This window comes from Pelophylax lessonae, assembly GCF_965119305.1.
Source record: "Pelophylax lessonae genome assembly, chromosome: 13".
NCBI lineage: Eukaryota > Metazoa > Chordata > Amphibia > Anura > Ranidae > Pelophylax > Pelophylax lessonae.
Window position 1 is genome coordinate 21,586,076 of NC_138780.1, and position 16,930 is coordinate 21,603,005.

Here is a 16,930-nt window from a genome sequence, read left to right on the forward strand (position 1 = left end):
TGAAAGTGGGAGTAGTTTTTCCCTCCACAGTTCTCATTCTAGAAACACTCTTTCCTGACTCAGCCTCATGCCAGCATGACCTCGGGTTAACTCCGCCGCTTGACCTCATGTAGGACATCCCTGAATAGACCCAATAAAGACTGCCAGTACCTGGTGCAGATGTTTTATGTCCTTGCTCCAGACATTACTGTGGTACATGGTCCCTTGTTGGGGGTAAATGCTGTAGGTAGTATCTATGGCAGCCATCCTGGGTTTCTATTTACGCTCTCTCTTTCAGATTATTTCCTGCTACAGGGCATAAGGTTAGAGGGGCTCCTAGCAGGTCTGAGGTTTCCTAAATCCTCCTGATTACTAATGGTTCCTCCTTATTGCAGGGGGAGAGGTCCTTCACTTAGAAGCCGTAAGAGTGTGATTTTCTCTTCAAGCGATCGAAGCTCCCCAACACTTCAGACTCCCCACTCGAAGGCTAAGTCAAAGTGGCACCATATTTAGCACAGCCCATCAAAAGCCTCAGCAGGCCAGTGTTATTGACATCACCGTCTGCCACCCACCAACCAAGGACTGGCTTCTTCTGCAGAAGTGGTCGCCAGTACATGCTGGGTTTGTGGCATGGTACTGTTACCTTCTAAATGCCTTTGCGAGTTATGCTTCAGGAAAGCTTTTCAGACCAGCCAAACTGTTGATGAAGATATCAAGTTGTATATTAAAAAAAAAAAGCGGTGGAAGAAGTGGTGAAGGCCCTCCTACCAGGCCCCTCTGGCGGAAGAGGACCTAATCGCTAAAGGAGGCGGGAAGCAGGTTCATTCAGATTCGGAGATGGAGTCAAGAGTTCGGCCTGGAGGATTTAGATCCTTATTCTTTGGACTTTTCTCTAGTGCCCTCATTCATATCTGTGGTCAAACAGGCCATGGATGGACTGTTGTCTTTATTCAACCTCAACTACTATGTAACTACTTGGAGAATCACTGCAGTAGCCCCCACTACTACAATGATCCTCGCTGTCTTCTGGGTCCTGTGCTGAGGGGCTGCCCTGCTACATAGTGAACACAGGGGGGTCACTCCCTCTGCACACGCACCGTTCAGAGAACGCTTTGCATTTTCTCAATGAATGCAAAGTGGTCTCTGTTTGGAAGAGGTGGGGTGATATTGTCATGATCTCCAACTCTTCCAGAGAAAGCTTTGCATTCATTGAGAGCCTGTTTTGGCACCCCTACAAAATCGAGCAACCCCGTGTGGCGCAGGATCCAGGGTACAGCAAGAATCACTGCATTAACAGTGGTTACTACAGTGATTGTGTGCTTCCACAGGGATCAGCCAGGTATGGAATATGTATACTTACATTGGTTTGGGGCGTGGCCTGAAGCTGTATGTGAGCGAACGTGTGAGCGGAGCTCTCCCGGCCAGCATCCGAACTTACCATCCTGCTTGCACTCCATCGAGCTAAAAACCTTCCGATATTCACGGCTACAGCTCCGATACTCACCGTGCCATGTCACCGCCCCGAAAAACATCTGAAGCGGCGGGGAAACTGGACAAATTCCAGCGCCTGGAAGGAGGCGCGCAGGCCCAAGATGGCGGACCGCCGTCCTCTCTTACCGCCGCGGCCGCATCAGGGAATGATCAGGACGCCATCCTTGCAGCCATCACAGACTGTAAAGCCTCCCTTACATCCAAAATAGAGGAAATCAAGATAGACATTTCCTTACTGCGGCAGGATTTCCAAAAGCTGCGGGGGAGGGTGACGGAGGCCGAGGATCGCATATCCAGAGTGGAGGATGATCTCCCCCCAGTCCAGAATGCGGTCGAGCAGGCCTCTCGCGACATTGCCTACCTACTAAATAAGCAAGATGACCTTGAGAATAGGGCCCGACGCAACAACATTCATTTTATTGGGCTACCGGAGGATACCTCTCCTGCTACCTTTTTGGAGGAGCTGTTGGTCAAATCGTACGGTAGGGAGGCCTTCTCTCAGGCATTTGTCGTGGAAAGGGCACATCGCATACTTACATTGGTTCAAGCTGGATCAATGCAGCCTATGGGGAAATATCCATACCTGGTATTCAGTTTTAACAGTTTGAAAGACACATTCATCCAAAACTGGTCTGTTACAGGGCTAAGCCGGCAACTGGCTTGACATAAGCTCACTGGAGCTACCAGCCATGCACCCAGTGCTGTAGCATTTGGTCCTCATGCATGGTCTATAACAGTGATGGCAAACCGCTGGCACGCAGGGCCCTCTCTGTGGGCACACCAGCTATACTGGGAAGCTGCCGCCGGCTCTCTAATCCTCCCTCCCCCCGCACGGCAGCGGCACTGTGACAAGGGGAGAAGCGAATGTGGACTGTCAGTTTATTTCCCTGCTCGCCCCCTTCTGTCAAGCAGCGCTGGACAGGGATAGAACGGCGCTTGCACAGATCGCCACCCGCTCTGATTCCTCCTGCCTCCCCATTGGCTGCAGCCAAGTACCAATGAGGAGGTTGACAAGTGCACCATGAGACATTTAGTCCTGGAAGGCTATGGGGAGAGAGATCGAGAGAAAGACTGGAGCAGCACACTGAGCCAGGGGACAGAGAGGCTGTGAGGATACCCCCCCTGCAGTGCCAGTTGCGGCCTTGCCATGGGAAACCGAGAGTGAGTGGACATCTGTTCGGAGGAAGTGTGTCTCTGGGATTGGTGAGAGGCCCTTGCGGCCATTATCTGTGGCTGTTAATAATTGCAGTGTCGGCACTTTGAAAAAATAAGTTGGTTTTGTGTCGCAGTTTGGGCACTCAGGCTCAAAAAGGTTGGCCGTCACTGGTCTATAATAAAAATTTTTAACAGAATCCAATGCTGAGAGCCAAATCTCCTTGTAATCACTGCAGCATGTAGGCAGAGCTGGGATCACCTTTACAGATACCTTACTGCTGGCATTGTTAGGTGTTATCCAGTGTCAGTGGGCGATCCAAGCCACCAGCATCAACCACCATATCTACTTCCAGACAGCCAAGGATAAAGTGTGGAAATCAGGATTTCACTAACCTTGAGCCCCTTGAAGAACTGTTTGGTAATGGCCACCGCATCTTTCGGGCTGAAGAGGTCGCTGTCTCTCACCCGCTTCCCACCAAACTCCAGCACTGCAGACACCAGCTGTCATCGGGATGGGAAGACAAACATGTCAGAGGTTACAAGAATTAAAGGACTCCTTCAAAGTGGTTGTAAACCCTTCCATATACCCAGTGAAGTGATCCACAGAGATGAAACAAATCCTCCTACATAAGTTGTACCCGTTTATCTACAGCTGTCTGTGCCCTAGAATTTAAACAAAATCTCTCAGCTTCGAAAAGCAGGGGGCGTAGAGCTGAAGTTGAATCAGTAAAGAGAGCTCTGACAGCTGATTGGAGGGAAGGGACACACCCCTACTGCATCGCAAGTCAGTGTGAATTCATCCTCACTCACACCGTGGGGGAAATTTACTAAAACTAGTACACAAAGAATCTGGTGCAGCTGTGCATAGTAGCCAATCAGCTTCTAACTTCAGCTTGTTCAGTTAAGCTTTGACAATAAAACCTGGAAGGCGATTGTTTACTATACACTGCTGCTCCAAATTCTGTGTTCGCCAGTTTTGGTATATCTCCCTCAGTGTGTCTAACAAAGGAAACAATTATTTCCTGTGTGTCCCATTCACACTGCAACAGAGCCCATGGCTGCACTGTAGCGTGCTGCGATAAAATGTAGACAGACAGACATGCTGCATTTTATCACAGGGAACCCCGCCAAATCACATTGTAATGTACAGCAGCGTAGTACATCGTGCTGCTGTACTTTGCCATAAATTAAAGTGTTTGTTGCCCACAAAAAAAAAAAACCTGTTCCATTAAAGCATGTCATACAGAACAGTGCTTGTGCTGTGTAATTTGGCCCCCTGTATCACCTAAAATACCTGGCTGATCATGCCTGGTTCTTCCCCCCACCCCCTGTAAACTGACCACGGTTTATCATGGCTGCTGAGCCCTGACACCGTGGTCAGTTTATGTGCCTCCGTCAGCTGCAGCTCTTCTCTGTCCTCCTCTCCCCCCTCCCTGCCTGTAAGCTCTGTGTCAGGGCCTGCCCTTCCCCTCCTGCTGAAACAAGTGTTATTTTCAGGCACTCACCTGTCTTCCTTAATGCAATGTGCCCACTATTTAAAAAATGCCATTCTATACTGTATTTCCGAGCGCCACTCGGTGCTCACGTGACCGGCTGCCTCTCTCCTCCTCCTGACTGATGTCAGATGGGGATTCTCAGCCCCTCCTGCTGTACCTGTCAGATCGGGAGAAGGAGCAGCGGCCGGTCACGTGAGTGCCGAGCGCTGCTCGGAAATACAGTATAGAACGGCATCTTTTAAATAAAACAGATACAATGAGCACATTGCATTAAGGAAGACAGGTGAGTGCCTGAAAATAACACAGTGGGGATACAACCACTTTAAGTGTGTACATTCTGTACACTTCAAATAAAGTTTGTACAAAAAAAAAATATAAAAGAGGAGGAGGAAGAAGAAGAGGCGGAGGAGGAGGAGGAACAAGAGGCGGAGGAGGAGGAGGAACAAGAGGCGGAGGAGGAGGAGGAACAAGAGGCGGAGGAGGAGGAGGAACAAGAGGCGGAGGAGGAGGAGGAACAAGAGGCGGAGGAGGAGGAGGAACAAGAGGCGGAGGAGGAGGAGGAACAAGAGGCGGAGGAGGAGGAGGAGGAACAAGAGGCGGAGGAGGAACAAGAGGCAGAGGAGGAGGAACAAGAGGCGGAGGAGGAGGAACAAGAGGCGGAAAAACAAGAGGCGGAGGAGGAGGAACAAGAGGAGGAGCAGGAGGAGGAGGAGGAACAAGAGGAGGAGCAGGCGGAGGAGGAGGAACAAGAGGAGGAGCAGGCGGAGGAGGAGGAACAAGAGGCGGAGCAGGCGGAGGAGGAGGAACAAGAGGCGGAGCAGGCTGAGGAGGAGGAACAAGAGGAGGAGGAGGAGGACGGAGGAAGGAAGAGGAGGACGAGGAATAGAAGGAAGAAGAGGAGGAAGAGGAGGAGGAAGAAGAGGAAGAGGAGGAGGAAGAGGAGGAGGAAGAGGAGGAAGAGGAGGAGGAAGAAGAGCCATGTTATGCACTGAATCATGCCCCACACTGCCCCCTACCGCAGCCAGAACAGTAAAGTGCTCTGGCAGCTCTCTGTTCCCATGTGAATGTGTGCGGCCTGGTTCCAACAGGCCACGGATCGGTACCGGCATGCGTCCCGGGGGTTGAATGCAGTTATGCAGGCTTGCCTATGAGAGATGTGGATTATCTCCTTTACATAGTGTTATTTTATCTAAGCTCTGACACTTCAGCTTGAGTCTGTGGGGTCACAGGTCACCTAAAGTCGAAAAGCTGCTGTCTTGTCACCATACAAATGCTGAGCCCTACTTTGCATCGATTTGGTCACCTTGCTTGGCTGGTACTCACCCTGCGGTACTTTTCAGATATGCCGCGGCTGCGGAGGTCAGCCAGCAAACTCTGCAGGGCGCTGTTGCTGTGTCTCTCATAATGCAAAGCGTAGAGCATCACCAGACGGACGGCGTCCAACTCTGCAAGGCGCTGGTTCTGCAGCAGACGTTTAACGTTCTGTACAGAGGAAAAAAAGAGGAAAAATAGATTGATCATTCTATCTGTTTAACTACCGATGAAGGAAGGGATGATTGCATCTCATCTCTCTGAAGACACCATCATCATCTTATGTTGCTTATCACCTTAAGAGAATTAAAAAAAAAAAAAAGCTGGTTATAACATTTTGCGAACAGGTAATTTTTCTCCTTCACTGATGAAGCTGCACTAGTGGGCACTAATGAGGCGGCCTTGATAGGTGACACTGATGAGGAGGCACTGATGGGCACTAATGAGGCGGCCTTGATAGGCGACACTGATGAGGAGGCACTGGTGGGCACTGAGGCGGCCTTGATAGGCGACACTGATGAGGAGGCACTGGTGGGCACTGAGGCGGCCTTGATAGGCGACACTGGTGAGGAGGCACTGATGGGCACTAATGAGGCGGCCTTGATAGGTGACAAAGATGAGGAGGCACTGATGGGCACTAATGAGGTGGCCTTGATAGGTGACACTGATGAGGAGGCACTGATGGGCACTAATGAGGCGGCCTTGATAGGTGACACTGATGAGGAGGCACTGATGGGCACTAATGAGGCGGCCTTGATAGGTGACACTGATGAGGAGGCACTGGTGGGCAATAATGAGGCGGCCTTGATAGGCGACCTTGATGAGGAGACACTGGTGGGCACTGAGGCGGCCTTGATAGGCGACACTGATGGGCACTAATGAGGCGGCCTTGATAGGTGACACTGATGAGGAGGCACTGATGGGCACTAATGAGGCGGCCTTGATAGGTGACACTGATGAGGAGGCACTGGTGGGCACTGAGGCGGCATTGATAGGCGACAATGATGAGGAGTCACTGATGGGCACTAATGAGGCGGCATTGATAGGCGACAATGATGAGGAGGCACTGGGGCGGCATTGATAGGCGACAATGATGAGGAGGCACTGATGGGCACTAATGAGGCGGCTTTGATAGTTGACACTGATGAGGAGGCACTGGTGGGCACTGAGGCAGTCTTGATAGGTGAAACTGATGAGGAGGCACTGATGGGCACTAATGAGGTGGCCTTGATAGGCGACAATAATGAGGAGGCACTGATGGGCACTAATGAGGCGGCCTTGATAGGCGACACTGATGAGGAGGCCTTGATAGGGGACACTGATGAGGAGGCACTGATGGGCACTAATGAGGTGGCCTTGATAGGCAACAATGATGAGGAGGCACTGATGGGCACTAATGAGATGGCCTTGATAGGCGACAATGATGAGGAGGCACTGATGGGCACTAATGAGGTGGCCTTGATAGGTGACACTGATGGGCACTAATGAGGCGGCCTTGATAGGCAACAATGATGAGGAGGCACTGATGGGCACTAATGAGATGGCCTTGATAGGCGACAATGATGAGGAGGCACTGATGGGCACTAATGAGGCGGCCTTGGTAGGCGACACTGATGAGGAGGCACTGGTGGACACTGATTGGCAGCACTGGTGGGCACTGTTAGGACTGCACTGCTGATCAGGACACTGATAAGAAGTGCCCTGATTACCAGTGTACATGTCCCTTTTACACAAGCCAGTTATTGGCTCTCTTCTCCTCACCTCTTGCTGTCAGCATGAGGAAAGGAGTGCCGATAACTGGCTTCCTTTTACATCTGTGATTGGACACAGCTGATCACATGGTAAAGAGCTGCTGATTGGCTCTTTACCTCAATATGTAATCAGCAGTGTCCAGAGGAAACTGCTATCACAGAGCACGTCGCCCGTGCCCCGCAGTGGGCACAATCCCAGGATGCCATCATATGATGGCGTCCCAGAACTAGCCAGCCACGCTGTAACCGTTTTCAGGCACAGCACGGTCGGCAAGTGGTTAAAAGAAAAAAAAACAACTGCATGCATTTTCAGCCTCCGTGACCACAAAGGAAATGTCTCCTAAAAGCAGTAGTAAACTCTTAAAGTGCTACTAAACCCAGAACAGTAAAATCAGTCTCTATATGCAGTAAAGCATGCTGGTTATACTCACTGTGGAACCTAAGGCGTAATTCTCTGCATTGTGTAAGAAGGGTCTTTGATCCTGTCTTCTCTGATCCTCCCCTTCATCCACAGTCCCTAACCCATCCCTTATAGTACAGAGCCTTGGGGGCACTCTGCACATGCTTAGTTTAGTGTGTATTGCTAGAGAGTTTTTCTTTTTTTTTCTTGCATGAAATCAGCATCTCCATAAAGCTGGTCAGCAGAGGGATCCATGAAGTGCTCTAGAACGGTGGTCCTCAACTCCGGTCCTCAGGGCCCACTAACAGGCCAGATTTTAAGTATTACCTTGGGGAGATGAAGACTAGAGTACTGCAATCACTGAGCAGCAAATTATATCACCTGTGATGTAATTTAGTTATCTTGCAAACCTGGCCTGTTAGTGGGCCCTGAGGACCGGAGTGGAGGATCACTGCTCTAGAATTTCCTGGTAGAGGGCTGCACTGACTTTGGACTTGATAAAACCCAGTGGATCAACACCAGCAGCTGACATGGCTCCCCAAATCATCACTGACTGTGGAAAGGTCACACTGGACCTCATGCAACTTGGATTCTGTGCTTCTCCACTCCTCCTCCAGACTCTGGCACCTTGATTTCCAAATGAAATGCAAAAGTTTCCACAGTCAGTGATGATTTGGGGAGCCGCTTCATCTGCTGGTGTTGGTCCACTGTGTTTTATCAAGTCCAAAGTCAGCGCAGCCCTTTACCAGGAAATTCTACAGCACTTCATGCTTCCCTCTACTGACCAGCTTTATGGAGATGAGGATTTCATTTTCCAGCAGGACTTAGCACCGCCCACACTGTCAAAACTACCAATACCTGGTCACATGATCATGGGATCACTGTGCTTGATTGGCCAGCAAACTCGCCTGACCTAAACCCCATAGAGAATCTGTGGGGTGTTGTCAAGAGGAAGATGAGAGACACCAGACCCAACAATGTAGATGAGCTGAAGGCCGCTATCAAAGCAACCTGGGCTTCCATAACACCTCAGCAGTGCCACAGGCTGATCGCCTCCATGCCACGCTGCATTGATGCATTAATTCATGCAAAAGGAGCCCCGACCAAGTATTGAGTGCATTCTATACTGTACATGGACAGACTTTTCACTAAGCCAACATTTCTGTATTAAAAAAAAATATTTTTTTATTGGTCTTATGTAATGTTCTAATTTTCGGAGATACTGAATTTTGGGGTATCACTCGCTGTAAGCCGTAATCATCAACATGAAAGAAATGCTTGAAATATATCACTCTGTGTGTAATGCATCTATATAAAATATAAGAGTTTCACTTTTTGAATTGAATTACTGAAATAAATTACCTTTTTTAATAATATTCTTAATTTTATGAGATGCACCTATGTAGAAACAACAAAAACCCGTCAAGAGTTCTAAAGGAACAAAAACATTTTTTAATTGGAAGTTGTATTTTAACCACTTAAGCCCCGGAAGATTTTACCCCCTTCCTGACCAGGGGGTATTTTGCGATTCGGCACTGCGTGACTTTAACGGACAATTGCGCGGTCGTGCGACGCTGTACCTAAACGAATTTCACGTCCTTTTTTTCCCACAAACAGAGCTTTCTTTTGGTGGTATTTGATCACCTCTGCGATTTTTTGATCACGCGCTATAAACAAAAAAAGAGCGTCAATTTTGCAAAAATAACAATATTTTTCACATTTTTTTATATGAAATTCCCCCCAAAAAAAAAAAAGTAAAAATCAAAATTTTTTAAAATTTTTGGCCAATTTGTTTTATGCTACATATGTTTGGTAAAAAAAAAAAAAAAAAAAAAAAAAAAAAAAAAAAAAATCGCAAAAAGCGTATTTTGATTGGTTTGCGCAAAAGTTATCACGATTACTAACAAAGGGAAAGATTTTTGTCATTTTTTGTGTTTTTTTTTTTTAACGAGTAATGGCGGCGATCTGCAATTTTTTTTGCGGTACTGCGACATTGCAGCGGACAGATCGGACCCTTGACTGACATTTTTGACACTTTTGGGGTTACCAGTGACATTACTACAGTAATCAGTGCTATAAATATGCACTGTTACTGTAAAAATGACACTGGCAGGGAAGGGGTTAACTGTATTGGAGAGGGAGGGGTTAAGTGTGTCCTAGGGGCGTGTTTCTAACTGTGATGGGACATGGCTACTAGTGTAAAAACAGATCCTACATAGTAGAACCGTCTGATCTCCATGTTTACACAGGGGAGAATGACAGGCGGCTTGTTTCTCCCGCTGTACCGACGATCGTAGTGTGACCGGCGGACATCGGGTCCGCCGGTCACACGCCCGCACTCTTCTGTGAACGAGCCGAGGCGGGCGCTCGCCCGCTATTGGCTCAAAACCCGGTGACAGGCTAGCGATGTAGATCTACGTCACTCGGCCTGGCCGGGGCTGACTGCCGCAGTAAATATACTGTGCGCAGTCGGCAAGTGGTTAAAGTAACAGTGCATATATATAGCACTGATTACTGTAGTAATGTCACTGGTACCCCCAAAAATGTCAAAAATGTCAGTCAGGGGTCCGATCTGTCTGCCGCAATGTCGCAGTCCCACTAAAAATCGCAGATCGCCGCCATTACTAGTAAAAAAAATATAAATAAATAAATAAATAAAAATGATATAAATCTTTCCTCTAGTTTGAAGATGTGATAATCTTTGCGCAAACCAATCAATATACACTTATTGGAATTTTTTTTACCAAAAAGCAGAATACAAATTGGCCTAAAATGATGGAAAAATTAGATTTTTACATTTTTTTTTAGCAGAATGTGAAAAATAATGGGTTTTTTTTTCATAAATTGTCGCCATTTTTTTGTTTATAGTGCAAAAAATAAAAAAAATCGCACAGGTGATCAAATACCACCAAAAGAAAGCTCTCTTTGTGGGGAAAAAAGGACGTCAACTTTATTTGGGAAAGGCGTTGCATGACCGCGCAATTGTCCGTTAAAGTAACGCAGTGCCGAATCGCAAAATAGGGCCTGGTCATTAACCACTTGCCGACCGCCGCATGACTATCTACGTCGGCGGTCAGCCCCTCACAGGCAAAGTGACGTAGGGCTACGTTACTAGCTTGTGAGGGTCTAGGGAGCGAGCGCGCGCCGCCGGAGGCGCGCTCTCGCGTGGTCACGGACCCCCCCCCCGCGCGCGTGTGACCGGCGGACCTGATGTCCGCCGGTCATTCTGCGATCGGCGGGGGAAAGGGAGAAAGTCAGGCGGCTTGTGTAAACAGGCTGCCTGTCATTCTCCCCTGTGTATGAAGGATGATCATACGGTTCTACTATGTAGAACCGTTGATCACTCTTCATACATCTGAAGCCACAGCCAATCACAGTTAGAATCACGCCCCTAGGGACACACATAGCCCCTCCCTTTCAAAAAAGTTAACCCCTTCACTGCCAGTGTATTTTTACAGTAACAGTGCATATGTATAGCACTGATTACTGTAGAAATGTCACTGGTAACCCCAAAAGTGGCAAAAATGTCAGTCAAGGGTCCGATCTGTCCGCCGCAATGTCGCAGTACCGCAAAAAAAAAAAAAAAAAAAAAAAAATCGCAGATCGCCGTCATTACGCGTTAAAAAAAAAAAAAAAAAAAAAAACAACAAAAATGACAAAAATCTTTCCCTTTGTTAGTAAACGCGATAACTTTTGCGCAAAACCAATCAAAATACGCTTTTTGCGATTTTTTTTACCAAACATATGTAGCATAAAACAAATTGGCGGAAAATGTTAAAAAAATTTTGATTTTTAAATTTTTTTGGGGGGGGAATTTCATATAAAAAAATGTGAAAAATATTGTTATTTTAGCAAAATTGACGCTCTTTTTATGTTTATAGCGCGTGATCAAAAAAATCGCACAGGTGATCAAATACCACCAAAAGAAAGCTCTGTTTGTGGGAAAAAAAGGACGCCAAATTCGTTTAGATACAGCGTCACATGACCGCGCAATTGTCCGTTAAAATCACGCAGTGCCGAATCGCAAAATACCCCCTGGTCAGGAAGGGGGTAAAATCTTCCGGGGCTTAAGTGGTTAAGGGGGGCAAATCCTTCCGGTCCAGAAGTGGTTAAACAATATCCTAGAACCATCATGGTTATCACCCTTTTGACAAAACAAGATTTAGAATTTCTTGCGGCTCACTAATCCTGCTAATATAAACCCAAAATTGTTTTCACCATAAACACAAAAGCGGTGTCTGGAAACATACGGCACTCACAGGGTTAATCGTCCTCATGCATTTGGTATGTAACCTTCTGTGTGCGGTCACAAAGCAGAAGAGACATGAAACGTTGATGGAAAAGGCGCAGTGTGCCAGTGACGTTTATTGGTGCGCGCTGCACAGCCAGACTATTGTCTGCCCGTATCTTACCAAGTCTCAGGCTTCCCGGTGACAAAGCCCGGGGGTCATTCAGCACCCCCGACCCTACTACACAAGGCTGTGTCATTGTACCCCCCCAGAACAGGACAGCCTAGGGTGACCTCACCACATCGGGGCACACAGGCTGTTAATTGGGGCTTTGTGCGCAAAAGGACTTGTACAATGAGTGCGATTTAGAAAACTTTAGCATACGGCATTTGAAGTAGCTGGAGAAGGGGGCCTTGGTGACCTTCTGAAAGTCATTGTCACATGCATTTAAAAAAAAAAAAAAAGGATGTGGTAATGAAAATGCATTTATTTTAAACTGGAACTCAAAGCTTTAATTCCCAGAATTTAAAAATTCACATACTTCCAGAGTATGCAAAGCTGATTTTATATCGAGAGAATTTCTGTTTTGTTTCAGGTGGTGCCCCCTAGGGGTAGAAAGGGAAAAGTAGATATTTATGCGTTGCCTGTTGCTACTCAAACTACAAGGATCTGAAAAAATGTATTTTTTTATTACAGGTACTTTTATAGAGCTGTAAATTTATGATGCGCTTTACATTTATTGCCTCGTTTACACTGAGCGGTTCGGTACGGTACGCAATTTTTGCAGTTTCCATTGTCACAAGTTGTGAATGGTACCCTAATTCCGAACCGTACCACTTTTTTGGGACCCTTTCGTTGGGGGTACCAAGCACAATAGTACCGTACCAACAAGGTGGAGCTACACTGTTGAGGTACTGTTGAGATGAGGTACTGTTGGCGGTGGAAACGCAAGCCTGATCAAGGTGTACCGTACTGAGCCGTACCGAACCAAACTGTACTGAAGTCTACCAAACCGAACCATACTAAAGTGTACTGGACTGTCCTGAACCGAACTGTATCGAACTGTACTGGACTGTACCGGACCGTACTGAAGTGTAGCAAACCGAACCGTACTGAAGTGTAGCAAACCGAACCGTACTGAAGTGTAGCAAACCGAACCATACTGAAGTGTAGCAAACCGAACCATACTGAAGTGTAGCAAACCGAACCATACTGAAGAAGTGTACCAAACCGAACCGTACTGAAGTGTACCAAACCGAACCGTACTGAAGTGTACCAAACCGAACCGTACTGAAGTGTAGCAAACCGAACCGTACTTAAGTGTAGCAAACCGAACCGTACTTAAGTGTAGCAAACCGAACCGAACTGAAGTGTACCAAACCGAACTGAAGTGTACCAAACCGAACTGAAGTGTACCAAACCGAACTGAAGTGTACCAAACCGATCCATACTGAAGTGTAGCAAACCGAACCGTACTTAAGTGTAGCAAACCGAACCGTACTGAAGTGTACCAAACCGAACCGAACTGAAGTGTACCAAACCGAACTGAAGTGTACCAAACCGAACTGAAGTGTACCAAACCGATCCGTACTGAAGTGTACCAAACCGATCCGTACTGAAGTGTACCAAACCGAACCGTACTGAAGTGTACCAAACCGAACCGTACTGAAGTGTACCAAACCGAACCGTACTGAAGTGTACCAAACCGAACCGTACTGAAGTGTACCAAACCGAACCGTACTGAAGTGTAGCAAACCGAACCGTACTGAAGTGTAGCAAACCGAACCGTACTGAAGTGTAGCAAACCGAACCGTACTGAAGTGTAGCAAACCGAACCGTACTGAAGTGTAGCAAACCGAACCGTACTGAAGTGTACCAAACCGAACTGTACTGAAGTGTACCAAACCGAACCGTACTGAAGTGTACCAAACCATACCGTACTGAAGTGTACCAAACTGAATCGTACTGAAGTCTACTGAACTGTACCAAACCGTACTGAACCGAACCATACTGAACTGTACCGAAGTGAACTGTATCGAACCGAACCGTACTGAAGTGTACCAAACCGAACCGTACCGAACTGAACCGTACCGAAGTCTACTGAACTGTAACGGACCGTACTGAACCAAACTGAACTGTACCGAACCGCTCATTGGAAACAAGGCATGACATATTGCTGACCACTTTATTAGGTGCCCCTTGCTAGTTCCCGGGTTGGACCCCTTTTTGCCTTCAGAGCTGCCTTAACCACTTCAGCCCCGGAAGGTTTTACCCCCTTAATGAACAGGCCATTTTTTGCGATTCAGCACTGCGTTATTTAACAGACAATTGCGCGGTCGTGCGACGCTGTACTCAAATAAAATCAATGTCCTTTTTTCCCCACTAATAGAGCTTTCTTTTGGTGGTATTTGATCACCTCTGCGATTTTTAGATTTTGCGCTATAAACAAAAAAAGAGCGACAATGTTGAAAAAAATGAATAAATGCAATATTTTTTACTTTCTGCTATAAAACATTCCCAATAAAAAAAAATCTAAATTTTTTTTATCAGTTTAGACCAATTCGTATTCTGCTACATATTTTTGGTAAAAAAAAAATAAAAAATCCCAAAAAGCGTATTTTAATTGGTTTGCGCAAAAGTTATAGCGTTTTATAAACTACGGGATAGATTTTTGGACCATTTCATTTCTTTTATTAGTAATGGCGGCGATCAGCGATTTTTAGCAGGACTGCGACATTGCGGCGAAACAGATGGAACCCCTGACATTTTTTACACTTTTTGGGAACCAGTGACATTACTACAGTAATCAGTGCTAAATAATATGCACTGTTACTGTATAAATAACACTGGCAGGGAAGGGGTTAACACTGGGGGGTGATCAAGGGGTTAAATGTGAGCCTAGGGGAGTGATTCTAACTGTGGGGGGGAGGGGCTTATGAAATAATCATAGAGACCTGTGATCCTATATAGAAGGATCACAGGCGCTCTGTGATTATTTCAGAGAGAAGAACGATCAGCTGTGTTTACTGGGGGGTGATCAAGGGGTTAAGTGTATGCCTAATAGTGCTTACTGACTGTATGGGGGGGGGATGGGTTGGACAGAGGCAGAGAGAGATCGGGGATTCAGCTTAGCTGAATCACACAATCTTTCCCTGCTTCTCTGACAGAAAATCCGCCTGCTTTTTTTACATAGGCAGACGGCTCTTCTGTCAATCTAGCCGAAGATCGCGGGGAACCTGGCGGCAATCGAGCCCGCTCTCGCTGTGTTTAATCACAGCGGGAGAGCGGCTCCGGGCACATGCGCGAGCCACCAAATCCACGTGCACATAATCACAGCAGGAGCGCGGCTCCAGCTGCGTGCGGCGCCCAATCCACGTGCACATAATGACAGCGGGAGCGCGTCTCCAGCTGCGCGCGCCGCCGAATCCACGTGCACATGACGACAGCGGGAGCGCGTCTCCATCTGCGCGCGCCACCGAATCCACGTGCACATAATCACAGCGAGAAAGCGGATACAGGCGCATGAGTGCGCCGCCGAATCCACGTGCACATAATCTAAGCGGGAAAGCGGCTCCAGCTGCGTGCGCCGACGAATCCACGTGCACATAATCAAAATGGGAGCACGTCTCCAGCTGCGCGCGCCGCCGAATCCACGTGCACATAATCACAGCGGTAAAGCGGCTACAGGCGCATGAGCGCGCTGCTGAATCCACGTGCACATAATCACAGCGGGAGAGCGGCTCCAGCTGCGCGCGCCGACGAATCCATGTGCACATAATCACAGCGGGAAAGCGGCTCCAGGCGCATGAGCGCGCCGCCGAATCCACGTGCACATAATCACAGCGGGAGCACGGCTCCAGCTGCGCGCGCCGCTGAATCCACGTGCACATAATCACAGCGGGAGAGCGGCTCCAGCTGCGCGCGCCGACGAATCCATGTGCACATAATCACAGCGGGAGAGCGGCTCCAGCTGCGCGCGCCGACGAATCCAAGTGCACATAATCACAGCGGGAGAGCGGCTCCAGCTGCGCGCGCCGACGAATCCAAGTGCACATAATCACAGTGGGAGCACGGCTCCAGCTGCGCGCGCTGCCCAATCCACGTGCACATAATCGGGAGAGCGGCTCCAGGCGCATGCGCCGAATCCACGCGCACATAATCACAGCGGGAGCGCGGCTCCAGCTACGTGAGCCACCCAATCCACGTGCACATAATGACAGCGGGAGAGCGGCTCCAGGCAAATGTGCGTGCCGCTGAATCCATGTGCACATAATCACAGCGGGAGCACGGCTCCAGCTGCGCGCTCCACCGAATCCACGTGCACATAATCACAGCGGGAGAGCGGCTCCAGGCACATGTGCGTGCCGCCGAATCCATGTGCACATAATCACAGCGAGAGCACGGCTCCAGCTGCGCGCTCCGCCGAATCCATGTGCACATAATCACAGCGCTTTACAACGTTAGGGAAAACAGTACAGGTACAAAACAATTTAATACAGGAGGAATCAGAGGGCCCTGCTTGTTGGCACTCACAATTTATTGAATGATATTACCTGTAGGGCATTGGAGTGGTCATTCTGACAGGCCAATTCTTGCTCCACCTCAGAGACTTCCATTAGATGGCGCTCACTGACCAGCCGCGACAGCTCCCCCACCACCGTGACATGCTTGGACACCGCTCCGGACATTTTCTTGAACTGCGGGTAGTTTTCTACAAATGCCTGACCCAAGACAAAAGTAATCAATGAGAGTGATGTACGGGCGACCACTGATCACCTCTTGAAAATGCTTGTTCCCTGGCTGTCACGCTGATTCCCCCCCCCCCCCCAGCTAAAATCAGAGCTGCATACTTTTGTCAAGTCAGAGACTCAGAGGAGGAGATTTACTAAAAGAGTGCAAAATCTGGTGCAGCTCTGCAAAGAAACCAATCAGCTTCCAGTTTTTATTGTTAATGCTGGAAGGATTTGCCCCCTTAATGACCAGGCCTGATTTTGCGATTCGGCACTGCGTTACTTTAACGGACAATTGCGCGGTCACGCGACGCTGTTCCCAAATAAAATTGGTGTCTATTTTTCCCACAAATAGAACTTTCTTTTGGTGGTATTTGACCACCTCTGC

The 16,930-nt window shown here is 48.1% G+C and overlaps 1 protein-coding gene across 1 annotated transcript in view; it reads right to left on the minus strand.

The window, feature by feature from the left end:
- The window catches only part of VPS45 (vacuolar protein sorting 45 homolog), an 85,392-nt gene that overhangs the window by 40,015 nt on the left and 28,447 nt on the right, over nucleotides 1–16,930 (minus strand). Inside the window, exons 10-12 of the mRNA XM_082275179.1 lie at nucleotides 16,366–16,533; nucleotides 5,445–5,603; nucleotides 3,019–3,126 (exon numbers count right to left, since the gene is read on the minus strand). Of these exons, the coding sequence (XP_082131305.1) occupies nucleotides 3,019–3,126; nucleotides 5,445–5,603; nucleotides 16,366–16,533 (435 nt within the window). The remainder of the gene's footprint in view (nucleotides 1–3,018; nucleotides 3,127–5,444; nucleotides 5,604–16,365; nucleotides 16,534–16,930) is intronic.